The sequence below is a fragment of the Zootoca vivipara genome, chromosome 13 (assembly GCF_963506605.1).
Source record: "Zootoca vivipara chromosome 13, rZooViv1.1, whole genome shotgun sequence".
In the NCBI taxonomy this organism is placed as follows: domain Eukaryota; kingdom Metazoa; phylum Chordata; class Lepidosauria; order Squamata; family Lacertidae; genus Zootoca; species Zootoca vivipara.
The window spans coordinates 24,867,993-24,893,196 of record NC_083288.1 but is presented as its reverse complement, the minus strand read 5'-3'; the positions used below and the strand labels follow the sequence as shown (position 1 = coordinate 24,893,196).

The 25,204-nt window shown below is 46.0% G+C and overlaps 2 protein-coding genes across 2 annotated transcripts in view; both read left to right on the top strand.

Annotated features, from left to right (window-relative positions):
- The window catches only part of RAPGEFL1 (Rap guanine nucleotide exchange factor like 1), a 57,027-nt gene extending 33,416 nt beyond the window's left edge, over positions 1–23,611 (top strand). Inside the window, exons 10-15 of the mRNA XM_035137043.2 lie at positions 3,471–3,561; positions 8,167–8,217; positions 9,938–10,025; positions 11,325–11,389; positions 17,259–17,313; positions 19,555–23,611. Coding sequence (XP_034992934.2) covers positions 3,471–3,561; positions 8,167–8,217; positions 9,938–10,025; positions 11,325–11,389; positions 17,259–17,313; positions 19,555–19,679 — 475 coding nt within the window. The 3' untranslated portion in view covers positions 19,680–23,611. The remainder of the gene's footprint in view (positions 1–3,470; positions 3,562–8,166; positions 8,218–9,937; positions 10,026–11,324; positions 11,390–17,258; positions 17,314–19,554) is intronic.
- Positions 23,612–23,762: 151 nt separating this feature from the next.
- Positions 23,763–25,204, top strand: part of WIPF2 (WAS/WASL interacting protein family member 2) — a 32,467-nt gene continuing 31,025 nt past the window's right edge. The window contains exon 1 of the mRNA XM_035137044.2: positions 23,763–24,918. The gene's annotated coding sequence lies outside the window, so the exon portion shown is untranslated. The remainder of the gene's footprint in view (positions 24,919–25,204) is intronic.

The window sequence follows — 25,204 nt, the reverse complement described above, 5'->3', positions numbered from 1 at the left end:
TTATATTTTATTGAGCAAAAGTGCCCCACACACCAGTAGAGTAAGTTACTTTCAAAGAAGCCTTCAAATTCTGTTTGCCACCCCCTTTTTCTATCTGAGGCTCCTGTATCTTTAAGGGCTGCATGATAGGCAGAGAGCCATCACAGGGGGCATTTCCAGGCACAGAGAGGCAACAGTGGGGGGAAATTCACTTGCCTATTCCACTGCTGCTCAAAGCATTGGAGCCCTACCAAGAAAAAGGTGTCAAATCCCACTCAGAAGAATTGTAGCTATCTGAACCCACAATCATCTACCCACTGCTTCCAAGTCATCACCGTAGTTTTGGTAGTGGCAGCGGCATCAAATGACTGAGGTGGTTTTGGCAGCAGCAGTGAGAAAGCAAGTGGCCACCATTGAGAGCAGGTTGGAGTGCTCTGGGAATGCGAAGAGGCACTCCAATTTCCTCCAGTGTTTCCCAAGGGCTGCTGAAACACTGGAGAGGATCAGAGTGGTTCTTCCTGCTTTCAGGGTGTTCCACCAGCCAGCCATGGTGGCGGCTTTTCTCAGCTTTGCTACAGAACTTGCCACCCATCCCACCATAACTGCAGTAGTGGCGGCTTGCTCAGGGCCACTGTGTCTGTGTGGTGAGTGTGGATGTGTTTATATGGGGAGGATGTGCTATGCATGTTTGGCATTTGTGGTGCATGACTTTGTCTGTATGTGTGGCAGCCATGCCCACCACTTGGACATGGCCCTCAGGGAGTTAGGGAGCTATCAGTGCAATCCTTGGGTTGAAAAGGATTTACTTTGATTAACACCTGGAAGCATTAGCTTCATTTGCCTTACTACTTCCTGCTTAGCACACTGGTGAATTGCCCCTTCATTTCCCCACAGTCTGTCCTGTTCCTCATGTGGGTGGGTTAATTCCTGAGTTTCTCTTACCTTTTGTAACAAAGCAAAGGATGGTCATGAAAATAAGACTGTAATTAACCTATTTATCAGCAGTAGTTACAGGTAGGTAGCCGTGTTGGTCTGAGTCGAAGCAAAATAAAAAAATTCCTTCAGTAGCACCTTAAAGACCAACTAAGTTTATATTTTGGTATGAGCTTTCGTGTGCATGCACACTTCTTCAGAACGAAGCTCATACCAAAATATAAACTTAGTTGCTATTTATCAGCAGATAGGCATAGGAATGGATTGATTAAGGGGAAATTAATCAGTAATAGCTTGGCTGCACTCAAGAGAAAGCAAATTGGAAGCAGAAACTGCACAAAGGAAGCTTCTAATTAAAGCTGTAGGGTGTTTTTGCTGAACAGGATTTAACTTCTGAGTAAATGGTATAGAAATATATTGATCTGGGGGTCTGGCTTTGTCCTGTTATATTAAGTAGCCTATTGAACCTCCATTTTCATTCCGTTTCCAGGCGACTGCATAAAAGTTAATGCCTCAGCATTACTCAAGTCCCTTGTCTGTCAAACTGCTTATAACTAGGGCAGGGCAAAATTTGTGTTTGGAATTGATAATGAAGCATAAAGTTCATTTGCATAGGCTTGGTTTGCAAAGTTGTAATCTGAAACCTTTGAGGAAAATGAATCCATGGAGAAGGAAATGTTTTGTTAAGATGTGCAATTGTTTGCAAAGAGGCTATAAGGAGCTTCCTTATTCTGAGTCAGACTACCAGAGTGCAGTGTCAGAAATCCGTGGGAGACAGGGCTGAACAAGAATTTCACTGGATGAAGATTGGGGTGGGGCTTCAGCGCCCTGCAAAATAGAGGGGAATTGCAGAATAAGTTGTGCAAATGTACTTAATTTATGTAATTTTTACATGTTGTAGAATTCAGAATTTTAATACTTGTTTGTTTGCTTCGCACAAAGTACACATGGCCCCAGCCATGTTCCTTCCCCAAGCTCAAAGCCTCAGGGTGGTGCCTGTCAAAACAGATCTGAGCATGGTGGCATTTGGTGATTAAAAAAATAAATAAATCTCAAGACTCTTCTTCTAACTGTATTCCAGTGCAGGATTATGGCATTGCTCTTTCCCAAGTGTTTTGAAAACATTGGCTGCACTAGCATAGGACACTAATCTATGGTTTGCTTCCCCATGACTTGTTCAACAAACCACAGATTTCACAGATAAGCAAACAAGCCATGCCTTGCTTCTCTAAAGCTTGGCTTGCTTCCCAGTTGCTTTTGCCTTGTGGCTCTGTAGCTTGGTGAGTGTATTGGGGGTGAGGTGGGGTGGGGTGGAAGTAGCCAAACAAACCATAGTTAAGCATAGTTTGTTAGGGGTCAGCCATGCCAAGCCATGGTAATGACCTCATGGTTTGTAAGCCAACCACACACCATGGCTTCACATTATGACTTGTAGCCAGAAATACAAGCCATCATTAGGCTGCTGGATTGACTTCAAACATTTGGACAAGCCATACTTCAGCTAAGCACACTGTGGCTTTGTGTTATGTATGAACCTTTATGGGCAGCCGTTTCCTAGTCACTCTTTCCCACCAAAAGGAAGGGAAGAAAGACAGACGAAAGAGAGAGGGAGACTGAAAGAAGATACTGGGGAAAGGGGGTGGGTTAAGAGTTTAGTATGGGGGAGAAACCATGAGGCGGTATAGCCAATGGTCTGCAAATGCAGGGAAGAGATAGTGTGGGGCTTCGTGAGCAGAGGCTACAGGTGACCACCTTCCTGTGTGGTTCCATATTCCACGTACTGTAGTCAGCTTTTGGTCACCTTCGAGCTCTGTGAATTCACCCTGAAATATTCATGTATGCAGATGCCCAAAGTCTGTGCCTTTGCATGGCAAAATTGCTGCTACTTTCCCCTTCCTTCCCATCTTTGCTCTGGTCTTGTTGTGTTCAGCTGCTGCTGGGAATCCCTGTCCGCCTTTCCCCTGCACGCTCAGGCTGCCTCCCGCCTCCCCTGCCTCCCTGGGCGCAAGTGGCTGGTGAAGTCACAACCTTGACACCATCACCCAGAGTGTCTCTAACAACCCACGACAGCTGTATTGTTGCTTTGGCTTCCTTCTCAGCATGCTTTCTGTATTGAGGAGTGGGGAAAGGAAGCCAGAAAGGCTGGAGGCTGGAGTGAGGAGCTGAGCAGAGCCATGTACTTGGAAGTGCGTTTGGTTAAGCTTTCTGGTCTTGAATACTATGAATCAGAAGTGCTTGGGTTGTAGAGAGGCCCTGTGGCCTCCTGGTTTTTATTTTTTGCAGTGGCCCCGTTTTGCTACAGGTGGTGGGAGCTATGGGTTGGGGCTTGTGGGTTTCCTGAAGGGGAACCACTCCTGCACCCTCCATAATTCGGTTGCTACTGTTTTGCATTTGCTTTCTGTCCAGAGGATGCTAGGTGATGGATGCTGAATGTAGGAGCAAAGTGGCTGCTGTTCTAGAGAGCTAACAATGGTTATCCCAGCAGAGGTTTTTGGAAGCTTGAGCTTTATCAGTGTCTGACTTCTTACCTGCCCCCTTTCTCCCCGCCCTCCCCACAGATGTAAACAGAACCAGGACATGTTGACATTCTATGCCGTGGTTATAGGGCTCAACAACGCACCTGTCAGCCGTTTGCGTCTCACCTGGGAGGTAAGAAGAATCAGGGAGCCTGATTTGTTCATGTATGTATGTTGGGGGTGGGTGGGTGGGTGGGTGGGTGGCGGGGCTATGTGTAATCCTGCCCAACCCCATCCAGATTCTGCAACTAAGCAGTTCCATTTCTACAGCCAGACCCCCAAAATCTACACATTGGTTTGTTGGCTATTTAAAACACCAGCAGCTGGTTTGGTGGGGCGGAGCTGTCCTCTTAACATGGCTGTCATTGTAGCTTACCTAGGCAGAGTTGGGGTGAGGCCGGGCCCTGGTAAGGTCAGGGCAGTACCTACTCTGCCCTCAACCTCATCACTGTCCTGCCCCACCCCAGCGTCATTTGCCCTCTCCCCACTGGCTGCTGCTGGGGCGGGGAGGTTGTGGACTTTATCCTACGAGATCCGACAAGAATAGGGCCTTGTGGCAATGAACAAACATAAAACACGTGTAATATAATAAGCACCTTAGAAACAATGCAGAAACGCTGGAAAACCAAAAGCACTTCTGCAAAACCAGGGAACTCGAGATGAACCAGCAGGAAAAGCAAGGCTTCAGAGACACTAAAAGGATCTAATTGTGGAAGCAGCTATGCTCTTGTGTATACTTTAGAAAAAAATAATTAAAAGCGAATAAATGCAACACTGTATGTTAACACCCCAAATAAGAATAGATTCTCAGAAGCCAAGGTGGATCATAACAAGGCAACACTCACAGCTCTCAGGTTGGTATGTGTTGGTTGGGTTCAGTTTTCCAGAACACACACACACACACACACACACACACACACACACACACTTTAATATCCACCCACACTCCTTCCTCCTCTCTGTATTTCCAGCCCTTTTGCAATTGCCGTCTTTCCTGTTTGCCAGGAGTTGTGGGTGCACGTACTTTTATGAAAGGGTTTCCCGCTCCTTTCCTTTCTTGTGCTCCTCCCTAAAAATTCACACATAATCTCTGCCATCAAACTGGGTCATCATCCCTGAGGAGGGAGATAAACAAGGAGCCGTCAGGCTTCTGGAAGCAACAGGATCCTCCCCCTGTGGGAAATGGTCCTGATCCCAGCTAAACATAGCTGGGCATTCAAGAAGCATTGCTGCCTCCAGCTGTGGAGGCAGGTCATCGCCTTCAAGGCTAGTAGCCATTGATAGTGTTATCTTCCATGAATTTGTCTAATCCTCTTTCAAAGCTATCCAAATTGGTGGCCACCGCTGCCTCTCTGAGTGAATTCTATAACACAAAGTGTTAGGTAAAGGTAAAGGTACCCCTGACCATTAGGTCCAGTCGCGGACAACTCTGGGGTTGTGGGGCTCATCTCGCTCTATAGGCCGAGAGAGCCAGCATTTGTCCGCAGACAGCTTGCGGGTCATGTGGCCAGCATGACTAAGCCGCTTCTGGCGAACCAGAGCAGCGCACAGAAACGCTATTTATCTTCCCACTGGAGCAGTACCTACCTATTTATCTACTTGCATTTTGACGTGCTTTCAAACTGCTAGGTTGGCAGGAGCTGGGACTGAACAATGGGAGCTCACCCCATCGCGGGGATTTGAACCGCCGACCTTCTGATCGGCAAGCTCTAGGCTCAGTGGTTTAGACCACAGCACCACCCGCGCCACAAAGTGTTATATTGCCTCAAATGTGGACAAGCCTGTGGAAGCAAGATTCAGCAGCCGCTCCAATCATTTTCTGTGTATGGAATGGGGAAGGGACAATTTTCTCCTTTACCTCAGGCGGGGAAATGTGTTGGATTGGCCCCGTCACCATATTATAATATGCTTTCTAAGCTTGGGTGTCAAGTGAATATATTCTTGTTTGGCTAGGTCTTTACCGGTAGCTGTTGCACCGCCAAAGCCAGCACTTAAGATGGCTTGTAGGATAATATCTGTATTTACCATGCCACTTTGAGGGCGCAGCCCCAGCCAAATCTAAGAACATTTAAAGTCTCGTTGATTTCTTTCAGAGAGAGTTAGGCAACTGCTTTCTGATGAAAATCAATGAGACTCAAAAGAGCTTAAGCGTTCACTTGGAGGCCGATAGCTGTGACAAATGAATGTCACACGAGCTCCGTGTATAGGGGCAGAATGTTTCTGAATGCCAGGTGATTCTGGAACATCGTTTGCAGAGCTTGGTTGGGGGCTCCAAGAGGCATCGGGCTAGCAGGCTGCTGTTAGAAGCACAACACTGGACTCAGTGGGAAAGGATGGATTACCATATTTTAGCATAATAAGTTGAGGTGTGAATGAGCTTTTGGCTCAGGGCCGGCCCTGTCATTAGGCAGAGTGAGCTGGCTGTGTCTGGTGGCAACTGCTGGGGGTAGAGGGGTAGGCAGGAGCAGTGAGGTGTGCCACACAGCCTGCCTTGCACCCTGTCAATTCAATCCAGCTGTCAGTCTGGTTGGTGTCTGCACACAGAACTGGGGCAGGATGCTATTTTCTCCTTCAGGCAAGTGCTTTTGCCTATACATACACCCCCTTTTTGCTCTCTTCCTTTTTACACGAGCCACCAAACAAATCAATAATTTCCCCACTGATTTTAGTTTCCCGTTTTGCCCAAACTCTGTGAAGCACCCAGTGAACTTCCATTAACAGGTGAAACATAAATATTGCAAATAAACAAATAACAGCAGCAGCAGCAGCAGCTTTGGAGGATCATAAACCATGGCTTGAAGTAGATTTAATAGCCTGGATTGTTCCAAAGCTGTTTCCAGGCTTCAGTGAAATGTGAAACTGTAGTTAATGGAAGAGTTTGTGGTGTCTTTGCTCACTTGCAGGGAGGTGCAAAGGGGCTATATAGGCAAAAGAAGACCCATTCATAAGGGATTTGTCATATATTGGCATATTAAGCCAAGGTATCATCAAACGTCATCAAAACCATCCGATTCACAAAGGCAGTTCTTAGGTTTTTCTGGATTATGGTCATGTTTGTTTATTGCTTACTTAATCGTATTTATTTATAAAAGCATTTCCGTACCTCAGTATCATAAAGTATTATACATAACATATACAACATTAAAACGTAAGGAACTATTCAAAACAATACAGATAATCATTAAAGTGACTGGCTAATAAGAAGAAAGAGAAGTTAGCTGCAAAGGCCTGTTGGCATAAGAAAAGTCTTCAAGAGATGCTTGGAAGTCAAAAGCGAGGGTGCCTGTCGCATCTCTGCTGGAAGTGTGGTCCATAACATGGGACCATTGACACTAAATGCCTGGCTTCTGGTTGAGGTCTCTATAACATGGGGGACAGTGCCCCTGCAGGTGCTTATGTTGCTTAAAAATGTATGTATGTATACCCTTGGGTGGCTTTTTAAAGTGGAAATACAGTATGGAAAATGTTAAAAGATTTGGGAGAAAAAATATTTCACAATCGCTCAAAACATGTTTTGGTGCCGGGGAGTCCTGGGTTTCCTTTCCCCTAAACTGAGCCTGCCACACCCTTGAGGGCTGAGGGCAGTGCCTGCTGTCGGGCAAGTCGCTGCACATTGCATGTGCACATTCCATGTGTACTCCCAGACATGCTGCCCATCGGGGTTAGTTCAGCACCAACACCTAGGCTGACTCATTGCATGAGACAAATCATGTTTGGCACATTTCCCCAGGTTGGTTCATCCACTCCCCAAAATATGCAACGAGGTTACTGTGAGGCAAATGGGAGACAGGCCTTCCATAAGAACCTAAGATGAGCCTTGCAGGATCAGACCAAAAGCCTACCTGGTTCTGCATCCTGCTTTCACAGTGGCCAGTGAGGTGCGAATTAGCCCTCTGCTGCTAGTGTTCCCCAACAAGTGGCATTCAGAGACATGGTGCCTTAACTAATACTGAAGGCAGTATATAGCCACAATGACTGCAGTGGGCATCGATAGCCGTACTCTCCGTCAAGGGCGTACCCACCACGGGGCAAGTTAGGGCAGCTGCCCTACTCTAGAAGCAGGGCTGGTGGGCAGAGGCGGAGTACAGCCCGGCGGAGCGCGAGTTCGCCATTCCCGCCGCACCGCGCCGCACCCTTCCTCCAGCTCCCTGGCGCGCCCTCAGGCAAGGCCAAGCGCGGCGGGGAACCAGAGAGCGCGGTGCGGCGGGCGGGAACGCTGAACTCGCGCTCCGCTGGGCTGGGCTCCGCCTCCACCCACCAGCCCTGCTTCTAGGGAGGGGCACAGCCCGGCGGAGCGCGAGTTCGCCGTTCCCGCCCACTTTGTGGCCCCTCCCCTTCCGTGCCTTGGCCCCTCCCCTTGCCCCCCCCCTAGTTTTGATCCTGGGTACGCCCATGCTCTCCGTGTAAATTCATCACATACATGTCTGACTGCTCTTAATACCAGGCATAACTGTGCAACATTGAGGCCATAGACTTGTTATTTACCCCCAATCCAGATCCATGGAATGCAGGTTTTCCAGTCTCATTCTGGAACTGGAATTTTGGACTTGAGCTCAGACCCAGAGTTGAAGCCTGTACTGCAGCTAGCCCAACTCAGGACCTTCATACGGCCTGCCCCGATGTTGCACACCCCTGTTAGCTCCTTGGAGGAAAAGAAAGTATTGTCAATCTAATAAATAAATAAGACCTACCGAGTCACTGTTTTGAACTGAGTTTTTTTCATTTGCTTTTTTTCTAGAAGCTTCCAGGGAAATTTAAAAACCTATTCCGGAAATTTGAGAACTTAACGGTGAGCCTTTTGCACTTCCTCTGTTTAGAGCTAGAGTAAAGTAGAGGCCCACACACACTCTAAATATTCTCTGCTTTAACTATTTTCTGTCTAGCGTTAAGCAAACCCTTATCTCTCCTCTTATGGTGCCTCCTGACTGTCACTGTTTTGTGGGAATGAGTCACATGTGGACCAGAACTTTAGGTTTGTGCAGTTGAAGTGGATTAAAGTTCTCTGTTCCAGAAGCTCCACAAATCCATTTTTTAATAAAAAAATAACAATAGACTTTTGCTGTTAGGAAAGTGATGTAGAAATGCATTGAAAATGTGAGATTAACCAATAATTAGCGGGGAGACCTATAAATATCCCACAACCAAGTGATGATGGATGCAGGATGAAAGATCACTGTCATGTAACTTAGGGTTTCCATATTTCAAAAACTGAAAATCCAGACACACAAGTTGTGTCAAATTGAAGTTTTTGAGCTAGTTTTATGGAAATTCACCACAATATACACTTCCGACATGGGTTGCCACACGTCCAGATTTTCCTGGACACTGTTTCCGATGGCCGAATCCCGGCTATGTCCAGGAAATTCCAGACGTAGGGCAACCCTATTTAACTACCCTGTAAACAAATCAGAAAGAATGTTGAATCAAGATCAGACATAGTCTAACAACCTTGTCAGCTTTGTGCAAGCAAATGCTAAATAAAGAGGCCTTATTTTATATAATATTTATATTTCAGGATTGTGATAACAATCACTGAGATACCTCTAGCATTTTTGATCCAGTTAGGAAATATACTATGTAAATACAAAGTTGTATTGCTATTCCATCCCCAACTATCAGGATAAGGCATGGGTCTTTTGCCCTTCGATGATCTCAGATCTGTGGTGTGAAATGACCTATCAACCTACTGCTATCCTCTAGCAGAAAATAACTTTTCTGCTTCCTTAATGCAGCAGTTTCCAAACTGGGGCTCTTTGGAAGCTCACTGGAACTCCTTATGGAGAAGATTGGGGACAGTAGAGAAATTCCCTAAAAGATAGGCCCACTACTTCTGATCTTCTCCTGCACAACATGCAGTTGCGGAAGATTTCTAGGTTTGTTCTAGGTTACAGTCTCAGTACAAATGCAGCGAGAGCAGGGAACCTGTGGCTCTTCAGACGTTGTTGGACTAAAACTCCCATCCGCTTCAGCCATCGTGGCCAGTGGAGAGTTGCCTAGTGTGAGTCCAGCTTCCTCATCTCTGAGGTAGGGCAGTGAGCGAAGCCCAAGAGGCCTAGCGCAACTGAAGTGAGTGTCCCCCAAACATGACCTTGCATGCTCTGCCAACCATGTATTGGTTCCACAGCATGCAAGTTAGTGTGAAAAGAGTTCTCTGCTGGTAGGGAGATTTGAAATCACTGCCTTGATAAATTAACTAGTCAGGGAGATGGGTTTTCATCATCAGGGGTCACAGATAAAACAAAGATTGTGACCATTCCCTTCTCCTTTCCCCCCCGAGTTTCCTTTTCTCACCATCCTTTTTTATTTTAAAGCCCGGTGTTTCTAGTCCAGACTTTCTTCATATTTAAAAAATAATACTTTAAGAAGTCCCAAATCTAGATGCATCTCAGTTATCTGAACTTAACAGTGTTAATTTTTTGGTATTGTGGCCCCAGCTGTACTTCTGTTTTTCTGTGTCTTCCTCCAGCCAAGAAGCAACAGCATCTTTTTCTCTCTCTTTCGCCTTGCAGGACCCCTGCAGGAATCATAAAAGCTACAGAGAAGTCCTCTCGAGAATGAAGCCCCCCATGATCCCCTTCGTTCCCCTCATCCTAAAAGGTGAGTGACACCCTGGGGAGGGGGGCGTGTAGAAAGCTTTGTCTTGGATATCCTATGGTAGTCGGGGCTTAATTTGAACTAGGGGCAATAATAATAATAATAATAATAATAATAATAATAATTTATTATTTGAAAAAATCTGGCTGGGTTTCTCCAGCCACTCTGGGCGGCTTCCAACAAAAATTTAAAATACATTAAAATGTCACACATTAAAAACTTTCCTGAACAGGGCTGCCTTCAGATGTCTTCTGTCAGGAAGTTATTTATCTCTTTGACATCTGATGGGAGGGCGTTCCACAGGTTGGTGCCACTACCGAGAAGGCCCTCTGCCTGGTTCCCTGTAGCTTTGCTTCTCACAGTGAGGGAACCGCCAGAAGGCCCTCGCTGCTGGACCTCAGTGTCCGGGAAGAACGATGGGGGAGGAGGCGCTCCTTCAGCTAAACTGGGCCGAGGCCGTTTAGGGCTTTAAAGGTCAACACCAACACTTTGAATTGTGCTCAGAAACGTATTGGGAGCCAATGTAGGTCTTTCAGGACCGGTGTTATATGGTCTCGGCGGCCGCCCTCAATCACCAGCCTAGCTGCCGCATTCTGGATTAGTTGTAGTTTCCGGGTCACCTTCAAAGGTAGCCCCATGTAGAGCGCATTGCAGTAGTCCAAGTGGGAGTTAACTAGAGCATGCACCACTCTAGCAAGATATAATGTACCTCTGCAGGAAAGACTCGCTTGCAATGTTCCGTCACACTGAAGTGTGACCAAGAAAGAGAATCCTGAACCAGTCTAAGAAGATGAAAGGGCAAAATAGAGCCAGGCTCGATTCCCAATGAAAGGGGTGACCATGTCTGACTCACACGCCAGAGGTGATCGCGAGTGTATACTCTCTTTCATCCCTATACATGAATGTTTTCTGTTTACTCCTGTGGGAAAGATAGATTTGGGGTTTGTGTTGTGATGAGTTTTTAACCAGCCATCACTGAATGGGATAGTGAGTGTGTGCAAGTGCACACACGGTGTGTTTCAAACACTTCACCTCCCCTGTCACATGAGTCCTTGCAGTTTATAAGCCCTCCCTACACTGTATACAGCCGCTGTCATAAGAGCATGTGCAGAGTTCCCCTTTCTCTCATTATTTAATTGCCACAAACCATCCTGGGTGCCTGGGCTTGGAGGGAAGCGCTTCCAGGCCATAGTTACAACCAGGCACCTTTTAAAAATTAGAATTTAACTGTTGCCAGGCTACCGCTCCTCCTCTCTCCTCTCATAAACATTTCCTCTTCTTTTCCCCCCTTCTAACTCTCAGATCTGACATTTTTGCATGAAGCTAGCAAAACCTTGTTGGACGGACTAGTCAATGTAGAGAAGCTGGTAAGAACATCCCTCCCCTCCAAGTCTTTTGCCTCTGCATGTTCTTCTGTCTTCAGTGCCGTGCACAATGACTTAATCTCTACAATGGGAATAATAACCAGAGAACCGGGAGGAATCCAAAAGCCATCTATTCCAACCTGTTGCATGAGACAATCTGTACCCCAAAGCAGAAGGCTGTGGAGTTAAATAGGAAAGCAGTTATCCGTATGATAAAGGATCGGGCAACAATTGCAGAAATAGGGACGGGAATAAGCTGGAACAAGGCTGAGTACCTGTTGCAGAAATGAGAGGTTCATCCCCAGAGACACTCCTGAGGGCAGCTGCAGATGTTTATTTTCAGATATGGGGGGGATACAGAAATTGAAGGCAATCGAAGATAGGAGGTGTTGTAAAGAATTGTCTGTCTGTCTTGCAGATACCCTTTCATCTCCCTGGTGATAGTATCGAATAATACTGCCAATAATACTGCCTGAGCCTCAGGCTCAGGGGTCAGATTTGACCCCCCCCCCACCCAGCCTTTTTTTACCTGACCTCTGGGGTTTTCCCCCAGCCACCCTCCTCTCCCCCAAGGCCACACCCACACCCCTCCCTTTTCCTGTCCCACGCCCTCCTGACATGAGTCCTTGAGCTGTGATAATGTTGTTGGCTTGGCAAGACAAGGTGTGTGTTTGTCTGCGTAGAAACTAGAAACCTCTGGCTTTTGCCCAGCTGGAATGTTGCAGACTCTACAAAGCTAAGAGTTATGTCTGTGGTTCCACCCCCTTTAGCCCCGGGGCCCCACTCACCACCACTGGCATGGTTGCCCATGGAGGAAAATGTAGCCTTTAGAATGGAAAGCTTTCCCCACCCTTGTTTTAATGGTAGCAGGGAAATATGGCCTCTCCTCTCCGTAGAACAGGCATCCCCAAACTGCGGCCCTCCGGATGTTTTGGCCTACAACTCCCATGATCCCTAGCTAACAGGACCAGTGGTTGGGGAAGATGGGAACTGTAATCCAAAACATCTGGAGGGCTGAGGTTTGGGGATGCCTGCCGTAGAACATCTTGCCTTGCATGCAGAGAGGTCCCAGGTTCAATACTGTACCCAGCAAATACAGGAAGGGCTGGAAGATAACCCCACCTGAGATTCTGAAGGGCCGCTGCCAGTCAGTGCAGACAGTACTGAGCTAGATGGACCAATATAAGTCAGCCTCCTAGGTTCTAGTAAATTGCATTTATATGCTACCTCCTTTGGTTTTGAGTTGGTGCCAGATTTCCTGCTGGGCTCTGGGGTATGTGTTTGGCTCCACTTTTGCCACGCTTATAGTGCAGAAGTTCCCCTCTGGATGACGGCCCTGGAGAAGCAATGCCAAGCTGCTTGTGAAATGGAGCAATTTGCAGACAGCCCAGGACGAATGCACCGCTCATGCACTGTGGTTGCACCAATGGCACGTTGCAGAAATTTTTTAAAAAGAAAAGAAACCCCCAAATCAATCAGGAGGAGCCTTTTGTGTTTTAGCTGTGTGTCCGGAGGCCTTCCTCTCCCTCCCCATCCTTCAGGGGAAACTGATGCGATTTGTAGGAGACTGTGGCCCTCCTCCTCCTCCTGTTGCCCCTTTCGCCCATTCGCCACCCCTTTCCTTCTCAAGCTGCTCACCCAGATCTTTAGCATGAATTTTGTCCCTGCTGCGTGTATGGGAAAGAGGAGAAATGGCATGGCAGGCTTTAGCATTGAGCTCTGCTGGGCAAATGCAGCGTGACCTTGTGAGGATCTCCGAGCTGCTCAGGTGGTCTCTCTCACCCCACCCCCACTGCCATCTCCCCCTCCCCCCCCGCAGTGGTGGTGGTGGGGATTAACTAGCGGTTGGTTGGTCCTCTGTATGGTTTCTAGCCCAGTGGGACAGTCGGGTTGCCATGGCGATGGCTTCACAGAAGCTCCTCCAGCTCTCCTTGTCAAGAGACGAGTGTGCGTCTGTGCATGTGTGTGCGTATGTGAGATCAATGCTGGAGTTGGCCCAGATTCTCCTGGCCTCTAGGGAGGAGGGGATTGGGGGGTGGGGGGGGAGGGATGAGGCTACTCAGCTGAGCTCTAATTTCCTTCCCACCCCCACACTGTGCAGAACACAGAATTATTCCTGTGCTGAACGTTCATATCCTCCAAAAAAGTCATATAATTATTAATGTATTCCAAACAAGGGTACTGTATTTCTACAAAAGTGCTTATTTTACAAAATGTGACAATTTATCTACTTTTTCTTTGAACCTGTTTTTTTCGTGTGTGTTTTTAAATAGGTGGGGTTTTTCTGGTAGGGGGAAGAAACTGGATAGTGAATATGGGAGAAGCAGCAAGGAATTCTTTAGGAAGAAGGAACAGAGAGGCTATGTGGGAGGATAAGGGATTAAAAAGAAAGAAAGAAGGGAGTCATGCAAGGCAATGGCTCTCCGTTCTTAGGGTGCTAGAGGCACTTTGCTTATAGCTTGAGCAATGAGAACTAGAAACCTGATGTGTAAATCATAAAACTGTAGGTCTTCAGTAGTTCAAAATATGTGTTGGACAGCTTCCAGGAATCCTTTTTGCTGGGGAATCGTAAGAACATAGTTACTTTGGCTGTGGCACCTCAGTAATTCCCCTAAGCACAGCATTCTGTCTTCAAACAACTAACTGAGTCAAACTTGTGCCTTAGACTGTTAACAGACCATACAGTGGTACCTTGACTTACGAATGCCTTGACTTACGAAGGTTTCGACTTACGAAGTCGGCAAACCCGGAAGTATTTTTGCCCCGCACGCGTTCTGCGCCTACGCAGAAGCGCAAAATCGCGCAAAATGGACGCTTCGACACCCGAAGGTTTCAACTTATGAAGAGCGCCGCGGAACGAATCGCCTTCGTAAGTCGAGGTACCACTGTATCTACTCCTGGTTAACCCCCAGCATTTGATAGCCAGAAGTGGGGCTTCATTTAAATCAGGGTTTCACTGGAGTTAAGTTGGGAACCTGATTTTCTGTACCAAGGCTCAACCTGTAAAATATGTGATGCAGAAATATAGAAGGCTGACTTTGTGGGTATGCAAACCCCTTATGCCCTTTCAGTACTGGAGGGATCACAGCCAAACCTACCCTCCTCAGTATATCTTAGCAGCTGAAACATGGAAACACGGCCAGTTAATCCCAGCAATATATATGCGTGTGCACTGAGGAAGACATCTCTCAGGAGAAAAATAATATTTTACCAACCATAAATAGTCATATTTGTTGCAGAGGAAATGCAGTCCTCTTTTCCCTCTCCTAACTTCTTTTACAGTTGTGTGTACTGCATGAATATAACACAGAAGATAAGTAGATATGCATAATTAATTATGCTTTCCAGCAGTTTTCCTAGAGCAGACATTAGGCAGGCCGGCCTGTAATTTCCCAGATCAGTGTGTTTTTCAAAAGGATTGGCCGGTTTTCCAGGCCCTGTGCAGCAAGACTGATCTTTGGGACAAGTTACATATTTCTGTAAGGAGATCAGCTATGACAACATTAGTTGTCCTCCGTGAATAATGCTCTCAGCTGCCAGGAGCAGAAACTTGCTGGTTGCAAAGTTCTACAGAAAGGAGCCATTGGTACAGGTCAGAAGCAGTGCACAACAGCACTGTCTTTTTACAGCAAGCCAGGTGCTGGCTCTCACCTAGCAGGAGAAGCAGCAGAGGGAGAAAAGCCCGTGATTGGGTTGGGGTGGGTGGGTGGTTAGGCAGTGCCTGTTTACATAGGCATTCTCTTGATCTCTGTACCCGAGCCTCCTGCTTTAATTAATGTGTTGTTTTAATGGGATTGTTTTATTGTGTGTTTTGATTATGCACGTCTAACTGGTTTTTGTACTTAGTAAATAGCTTAGAAGCCCATTTTGGCATTAATGGGTTTTCTTTATTTGGTGGTGAGGCATCTCCACGTCCGCCTCCCTCAAGAACTCTGAGAGCACCATCCAATTCTCTTCTGCACATTGTAGGGATTGCTTGGGGTAGGTGAGTGAGACAGTCTTTCAGCAAAGCTTGTCCACTGATCTCCCCATTGAGGAACCCCCTGACCAGCTTCTGAGGACCCTGTTGCAAGAGAGGTTTTAAAAAAAACACAAACAAATCACTGCTTTAACCACTGGGTGTTGTAGAAAATCACAGCAATTAAATGAATCGGCTTCAGAATACAAAAGTAAAATGTGGTTCACACCCCCACACCCCATTTAAAATGTTTTTGGTTTTCTTCACACACACTGGACCAGGGGTAGGGAACCTGTGGCCCTGCAGATGTTGTTGAACTACAACTCCCATCAGCCCCAAGTAGCATGGCCAGTAGTAATGGGTGTTGTAGTCTGGAAACACCTGGAGGGCTACATCTTCTGTACCCCTGAAGTGGTGCAATGAGTGAGGGTAGTGTCTTGGTTTTTCTCACCTTCCCCCACCTTTTGAAAGGTTTCTCCCCGTCTTCCCCCATTCTAAACAACAAGTTAGGAGTGTCTTCTTTTTTTCAGACTTATTAAATTTACTCCTTGGAATCTGGTGGCAAAAGGAGCAATATATCCAGCAGGCACAATTTCAAATAGCTTGATGGAAAATAATATCGGCATAAAACCTCTGCCCAGTGGAGAGTTTTTCTCTGAACCACTTAAATGGGGTGGTGTTAGGCTCCCTCTACTGGTGCAGAACTGTAAAGGCATTTTCTTTAGTCTGCTGAAAAGCCTTCGTCTCTCAAAGCCCTTATGCATATAAAAATAACTGTGCAGAGATTCAAGTTTTCTGGCCAGCAACTAATTTTACAACAGCTGTGCTTTGAGGAAAAGATAGGCCATCCTCAAAAGTAGACTGCCAACAGGTTCTTTTTTCCAGAACCACCTCTTTCTCCTCTCTTTGCTTTTGGGTGGCAGCAGTTCTACTGCTACTATTCAGGGGGCCAGATCTGCCCTTCGGGCCTCTATTTGCTGACCGCTAACACAGTACAATTTTGAGGCAGTTAATGCATATTAATAACAAAGTGTGATTTATTTCATTCACTGAAATCCCTATCCTATTGGAAACTACAGGCCGATTAATGCAAATGAATAATTGAAATTATATACCCTTCAGTATATTTAAAAAAAGCAATTTCCTTATTATACTAACTCTCCCCTACTGAGAGTTATTCCTGTGTATTCCATGAAAATTATGTTTTACATTTCACCCGGGAAAGCTAAACTCTGTGACCTGTATAAATTCTGCAAATTCAGAGCAAAAGATGTGCATTTTCTTAATTTGCAGAATCTATTCAGTTTTTCCACCTTTATTCTCTGGTTTTGTTAGTCATGCAAAGTGGCCCAGAGCTATCCAGTCCCCTAAATCCAAACTCTCGACAAGTAGAAGTTTTAATCAGCCTCCTCAGCATGTTCTTCTTACATTTTTATAACGGACCATTTGGACACATCCATTTTTTTCTCCTGTCCAACTCACATACTAGGTGCTTCTGTGGCTGTGAAATCTAGCATTTTCTCCGTGGTGTTACTGAACAGATGGTAAATATTGATGGAAGATGTAAAGCAGTGCCAGGTCATTTGTTCATTTATGACATTTATATTTAGCTCAAGGTGGTATGTGAACATGGTTCTTCCCCTTCCCCTTTAATCCTTACAACCACCCAGCGCAGTAGGTTAGGCTGAGATAAAATGACTGGCCCAAGGTCACCCAGTGAGCAGGGAATTGAACTCTAGTCTCCCAGCTCCTAGTCCAACACTCTAGCCACTGCACAGCACTGCTGCTCTCTGTTTTAGATCTTAGCTACAGTAACACCAAGGTTCTTGCAGAATGGGATTCCCAGCTGCAGATTTGAAGGTCTGGTGCCCTGGGACAATGAAGCATCTCTCTCTCTCCTCCTCTCTTATGCAGCACTCAGTGGCAGAGAAAGTTCGGACAATCAGGAAGTGCCGGAGCCGGCCCCTCTGTGAGTATCCATGCCCCCACTAAGGATGCGAAGGGAAGCCAATGCAATTACTTCACTGCTACTCTTTTTTGACAGGTGTTCAGTACCAGCAGCATGCTAGGTGCTGCAGAGCAGTACTAGCCTGCCTGTTTGGTATGGCAACCCACAAGACCAAATTCACTTGGTATGGTGATCCATTGTTTTATTGTCACATGAATAGGTCTCCAGGAGCTGTCAGTTTTCTGCATTATAACTGCGAGTTTGCCTATTTCATAACCCTTACTTGAGGCATCTAAGCAAAAAAATTAATCAATGTGTTGATTGTCCAATCTGTTGAAATATGTGCAGTACTTTAAAAGTTATTCACAGTTATGTTTATGGGAATAAGAACACCAACCATCAGATTGGTCCAACTGATATGTCCAACTATGGATATTTGTGATAGTTTTGTTCATAATAAAACCCATTTTAGCAACTGTTGTGGGGGTGGGGTGGTGAGCTTGCCTTTTGCCACTGAGTCGTTCTGTTGGTTCTCAGACATCATCCCAGATCATTATGGACACATAGGATAAAGGTGTTACAGTCGTACCTTGGAAGTCGAATGGAATCCGTTCCGAAAGTCCGTTTGACTTCCGAAACGTCCGGAAACCAAAGCGCAGCTTCTGGTTGGCTGCAGGAAGCTCCTGCAGCCAGTTGGAAGCTGCAGAAGCCCCACCGGACGTTCAACTTCCAAAAATAGTTTGCGAACCAGAACAGTCACTTCCGGGTTTGCGGTGTTTGGGAGCCAAAACATTCGAGAAGTAAGCTGTTCGAAAACCAAGGTACAACTGTATTTCTTATTTTTGCTAACCAAATCTCGAATCACACTTGGCTTGACTATTAACTAACCCTGGCAGCAGATCTGTGGATAGCTTACCATAAAGTCCTCATAGAGGGAGTTGCTTTGAGTAGTTATTATTACTCAAATGGCATCAAAGGTTGTAATAGTCACTCAAAACAGCTCCCTGTAAACTGTAATTGGCTCTGCCACCAGCTGCCAGTAAGCAGTTCCCAAGTGTTAAGGTGTAAAAATTTAGCCTTTCTGATGTTCAGTTACAAGCGTCAACGCAGTATTGTAATAATCCAACAAAACAAAAAATTGCACAAGGTATTCATCATACTTGTTAAAAATCGAAAACAATAATTACTTAGGGTGAAGCTCCCACTCACACAGGCTTTGTGAACCATTTGCGGGTCACAAGCCACAAGTTGGAAAATGCTGCTGTAGAGAACATAGAAGAAGCATGGTCTTTTCCCCAGAGAACTTACAGTCTACTTAAAGCAGAATTGCGGAATCACAGAATTGTAGAGTTGGAAGGTACCCATGAGGATCATCTAGCTCAACCCCCTGCAATGCAGGAATCTTTTAGCCCAACTTGGGACTCGAACCCACAACCCTGAGAATAAGACTCTCATGTTCTACCAACTGAACTAATCCCAGGTGCTTACAAACAACAACAGAGATGAGGAGATTTTGGGGGTTGGCGAAGTTGTCACGAGATTTCATTTGGCATCGATGCCCATATATCACGTTTTAAGTCCGTCTTTGCAACTTTGAAGAAACTTGCTTTCACTTTAAATATGAGTTGCAGATTTCCTTAAGATTCTGCACCCCACACTCAGTTCCATACTTGAGCGATGCTGTAGATTTGCCAAAATACACATCACCCTGGGTTTGTCTGGCCAGCTGTGTTTTGAGTGTCAAAATCCTCAGGATACGAGCGTCAAACAAATGAGCAGAAGTCCATACCCGAGGTACCTATCTATTGTTGGGTGGTACCATTTCATTCTTCAGGCATGGGAATCGTGTGCAAATGCTCCCATCATATTCTCATTTCATGTTACAAAACTATCATGTCAGAGAGAGTCAGACATGAGTCTTCTGATCCACAGGTCTTGGGTGTGGAGGGGAATTTTACGTGGGACACACATTCATTCCCCTGCCTTCAATATGAAATAATTCGGGACAGCAAGATCTTATCAGGTGCGGCTAATGCTGGACTCCTTAAGGAACAGATGGGGATTCTGTGGCCCTCTGTGTATTGGACTACAGCTCTTAAGGTCCCTGTGTGAGAATGTTGGGAGATTGAATGCAATAATATCTGGCAGAATATCAGTTCTCCATTCCTGCTTTAGAGTATCTGCTTATGCTAGGCATGATGGTTGTGTTTAGCTGAGAATGGTGTCTCTTCCCGAATGACTGTCTTCTCCTTCCTCCCCCAGGTCTGGAAATGGAGTCATCTCCCCAACAGCTGCAGACGAAAGCTTACGTCCGGCAGTTCCAAGTTATTGACAATCAGAACCTGCTCTTTGAGCTCTCTCACAAGCTGGAGTCAAACAGCCAATGAGGCAGCTGCCCACAGGGCAGGCGTCACTAGCAAAGAATGTTTACTCTGCGCAATACTCGAGCACTTTTTGGATGTACAGGGGTTCCTCCTTAGGGTCTGACCTTGTTGGAGAGGAGAGCACGGAGTCGCCAAATGGCAGGGATGGCTAAGCTTGGTGGGGGTGTCCCGTCCAAGAAATCCTGGTGACTGGGGTGCAAAATCAAAACGGCACCTTGCCTTCCTACGGTTTGAGCTTGGGACACAATTCGCCGCAGAGTTCTCCTGCCAGGGCTGGCCCTGAGATAATTTTGATGCCAGAGATTGAAAATCTAACTAGCACCTTCCTGTTCCCTTGCCTCTTCCCCAGCAGTAAAAAAGCAAACAACTATATAAGTAACCGAAAAATGTGCTGCTCTTTTAACCGTGCCCCCAAATCTATTGCCTTTGCCTATTGGCAGAGCTCTCTTGGTCTCCTGTGCAAGCTTCATTTAAGGGAAGGGAGACTCCGCCAGAGCATCCCGTGAGTGGGACTTGCGCAGAAGAATCTCCCAGGGAGTATTGGGGACCCTTATCCCCCCATCTGTCCGTTTCCCTCTCTGCCACCTGGAATGGCGCTCCAAATTGGTTGCCTGAGGTGACTATCTCACTTCGCTTCACGGCAGAGTGTAGAGCGGTTTGGAGGACTGAACCCAAAATGGCCCGAGGAGATGGAACAGTGTTTTGTGGAGGTCAAGACAAAGCAGGATATCTTGGATTGCTTGTGGGACAACTCACACTAGCGGCCAATGCCCTTTCCAGCAGTTTCCCTCCCCACTATAACTGTAATCGAATAAGTCCTTGAAAACAAACAGTTTATGAATCAGAAAAATAAGCTTCCGGTGTCATGAGTTGGACGTAGTAGAGTTGCCAGAGGCAGTGTGTGCAGAAACGTCAAGAAATGACAGTTTTCTACCTTTCATTTCTCCTATTTCTACACTATTATCAGTGGGCATTTTTATTTTTGTATTAGAAAGGTTTGATGTGGAAACTATTATTATTATTAAGAATAAGAATAATTCACAGGAGACTCTCAAAAGTATTTTTATGGTTCTGTTCTAACAGAACGTTGCTTTGTTTTTAAAAAGCTAGTCCAGGTAAACTGAAGTGGGAACATATTTCCCCCAGGTATTCTTAAAATTCAGTTTTGATTGGCTCTGACAGATAAGACAGTATTCAACGATTTCCATTCTTTGGGATCTGAGCCACAGGGACTTAAAACAGGCACTGAAATTATAAGGCTGTCATACTCGTAGTTCCTTATTGAGGCAGAGCCAGTGCTGTGTAATAGTTAGGAGGCCAGGGTTCGAATTTCCACTCAGGCTCACTCAGTGACTTTGGGTCAGTTACTGTCTCTCAGCCTAACCTACCTCACAGGGCTGTTTGTTGTGAGGATAAAATGGGGAGGGGAGAACCACCGCCTTGAGCTCACTACAAACTGAACTGGCCTAAAAGTCATTTCAGGCCCCCACAGTACTGTGGTTCTCTGACAGGGACCTAGGGGTAAAGATTTGCCTTAACAAAGAATCCTAGTCACTTCCCCCAAACTACAATTTCCAGGATTCTTTGTGGGAAGCCATGACAGTTTTTAATTGTAGTCTAGATATACAGAGTTTCTGGTTTTGGCTGCTGTCCGAATGTTTTTTGTCTCTTCCTCTTGAATTGGGCTCTAGATATAGGTCACTCTTGAGTCCTGGGATGTGTCTTTCAGTAACTTGGAAGAGCCTCGGAGAGGCAGGGAGATTTCCATCTCAGGATAGGATAGTGGGGTTTCCCCTCTCTATAAAATCACAGGGATGTTCACAATAACACTTAACTACATTGTCCCTTGTTATTCCCAGAGTTTTGATGGTTACACAGTGATAAAACAATTTTTGTTCTCACTTCTCCAAAGTGCCTTTAAAGGATGCAATGTGTCGATTTCAATCTATCTTCACGTTAATCTGGAATAAACTATCGAGATTAATACAAGACTGGGGAAGATTTCCATAAACTTTGATGGAAACAGCATGTTGGAAGAGGGAATGATCTTTTTCTGTGCTCCCCCTCCAATTGTGTGAACAAAAAGTTGATTTGAAGTGTACTGTACGAATAAGGTCAAGTGACCTCAAGAAAAGACTTCAATTCTCAAAAGTGTTGAATTTAATCCATGCTGGTAATTGTGAGATCAGAACCAGAGATACTGTTTATTTTGGATTATTTAATCTGGGACAACTGGATAGAATTTAGTGGACCCTCCCAATAGGTTTTAACCAACTTTCTGTGACACAAATTGCCAAACACACATATAGGCCAGCCCTTCCCACATAGAGAATTTGTAATCCACCCTACAGTTGATTATGAGGGTCAGCAGTGGGTTGCAGTGGCATAGTCCTGCTATCTTGCAAAAGTACTGAACCTCCTAGCATCTTTCAAGAAACACAGGTGAATTATTTATCTTCGTTATACTTGGAGATCTCTAAAAAGTTGCTTTGAGCTTAGGGAACCTCTGTGATACAAAGGAAAAACTCTTGGTCTTGCCCAGTCCTCTAATTTTTGCATGGAAGAATCATATCTCAGGGCTATGTCCCAGAAGCTGTGTGTTCCCCCTGGAATTTGTTTCCAGTGCCATGATCCAATCCTGGAAATGTGAAGTAATAATAAGAATGCCTCTGAGCCAGTCCAGAGTGCATTGTCCACACTACTGAATAACCACAGCCCATTCCCACACATTTCTTGATTAGGGGGCAGGGATTTCAGGGTCAAAAGAGAAAGGCGCCTGCTTCTCTTTTTAGAAATGGACTGCTTTCCCTACCATGTTTCTAACAGCTTTAATATTAGGTCAAAAATTGATATCAAAGAGCAGGTGTTGTAAAGAATTTATCTCGTTGTTGTTGATTTTTTAAAATGGCTTTTCTCTTTGCTGACCTCCTCCCTTCTCTTTGATAAGGGTTGTTTTTATTTGTGTGTCTTGGGGGGGGGGGTTGTTGCCTCTTTCACAGGGGTGAGGAACCTGTGGCAATCCAGATGTTTCTGAATTTCATCTCCTATATCATTGTTGCTGGCCATGTTGGCTGGGGCTGATGGGGTTCCAGCAACCTCAGGATGCCACCAGGTTCCCCATACCTGATCTAGTGGCTTTCTGTTCAGGGACTTTTCATTTCAGGGTCTCTCGCTTTTGTCTATATTTCTTTTTCTCTCTCCCGGTGAGAGTTTCAGGTCCTAATGCGAGGATGTGTATATATTTATATATATTTTTAACAAGACACTCTTGAATTGTACATTTATTTTTTAAAGAAGAGCCTTGTATCATTGGACAATTGTACAGTGAATTTTCTACTGTTGGAATGAGGGGATCGCTTGCCTACACAAATAACCCTACAAGCTTCCGCGAGGTGGAATGTAAGATGTATTGTGTTGTTCTGGGGAAGCTTAGGTATTTTTTTGGGGGGGGGGAGGTCTGGCTGTTGTTGATATTATTCTTAATAATAATTATTGTTGTTATTGTTTTGGTACTGCAGCACTTGGGTGAGAAGCCAATGGTGGAAATAAATAATTGTGAAAAATAGAATCAGTGGTTGTCTTTTGTACAGATTATTATGTAAAATTCTTTTATATAGTCTCATCAATGTGCGTGGCTCTGTACACAAGCCATGCAATCTAAAAAAACACAGATACAATAAAAATGAGTAGTTTAAAATGCAAAATTCACTGGAATGCAGTGAGCTGGCAGCAATATTGTGACTTCTTCATATGAAATGTGAGTGAACAAAGGATGGCAATTTCAGACGGGTTGCTTCCACGTTAGAAGTTTACCTATGAGTTGATAATAGAACATCCATCTTTCTTGTATAGAAATCTGTTTGAATTTGAGTGTGACACTAGCTTCTGGTTTTAACCCAGAAAAGGAACTATGCCTAGGTATCACTGCTGTGCTTCTAAGCCAGGCATGTCAAACCTGCGGCCCTCCAGATGTTTTGGCCTACAACTCCCATGATCCCTAGCTAGCAGGACCAGTGGTTGGGGAAGATGGGAGTTGTAGTCCAAAACATCTGGAGGGCCGCAGGTTTGACATGCCTGTTCTAAGCACTCAAAGAGCCCCTCAGTATGAGAACAACTCCAGCACAACAGGGAATCCTCCTGCTTGCAACTATGGGCTTTTAATCAAGGCCTCTGTCCTCCAGCCTTTCACAGATGCAAGCCGGGCAGGCTAGCAACACCCCTATTCTCATACCAAGACCAGTCTGCTGCATTCATTGAATGAACAGCCCGTCTTTCATTGTTTCAATAATCATGATGGTGCTTATTCTACAATCTGCTATCAACTGTTGCAAAAAGCCACACCATAGACAAATCCATAGAACTGTGGAGTTGGTAGGGGGCTTGAGGGTCATCTAGTCCAGCCCCCAGCAATGCAAGAATCTTTTGCCCAACCCCCAAGCCTGAGATCAAGAGTTTCATGCTCCACCGACTGAGCTAGGCCAGCTGTTGTTGTTTAGTCGTTTAGTCGTGTCCGACTCTTCGTGACCCCATGGACCATAGCACGCCAGGCACTCCAGTCTTCAGGCACAAAGTAATGGGCAGCATAATACCCGCTGTAGTTTATACAAAATATAAGGCACCTTTTAGGGGACGTTATCTTCCGTTTGCCAGCACGTCGGACCGGGTGATCTTTTGAGATCCCTGTGATTTCATGACTCTTGTCCATCGGCGTGGCTACTTCGATGTGGTTAGATGTTTCTAATTGACACAACGCCTCCGGACTACATTGCAGGGTTGTCGTGAGCCACCTTCCCCGCCTAATCCTGCAAGGCCTTTTAACCTGCAAAGTGGAAAACAATCCAGAATTGCCGCAAAACCCCGTCCAACATCTATCCTACACTTTAAAACGGTGGGGCGGCAGGGAGAAATCCCCTTCACGGGCGCTGGAATTACGAGCCTGAAAGTTGTGAGTCTTATCGATTTCGTGTTTCCATTGCCCTTCCCAACATGGCCGAGCGCTGCACCGATTCTTCTGAGGTCTCTCGGACCTTCTTAATATGGCGACCCAACCAGCCTCACTTCCTCCCACCTACCCCAAACGGGAAAAGGCGGAGCCACGTTGCGCGTGCGCGTTGGCCCCGGGGAGTGCTCTTCGACGCCATTTTGCGTGGCCGCCGGGCGGGCACACGGCTGTTTCCGGGTTGCAGGCCCCGGAGCAGAGAAAGAGAGAAAGAGAAGACCAGAGAGGCAGAGGAGCTTGTGGGTAAGCGAAGAGGGCTGCGAAATCCACAACAGGGGGAGGCTGGTTGAGTGTGGGATACGTGGCCTCCTTGAGAAACCTTTGGCCGAGCGGGCGGTTGAGTGGGTGGGCGGGCTGCGCTTTGACATTTAACCCGTGTTCCTACGGAGGTCACGGGGCTGGGGAGTGGGCGAGCAGGGGCGGGGTGGAGAGAGGGGGCTCGGCGGTGAGGGGCCAACGGGATGACGGGAGGAGGGACTGGGAATAGGGGGGAGGAGGAGGAGGAGAGGGGTGGGCCCCATTGGCCTGT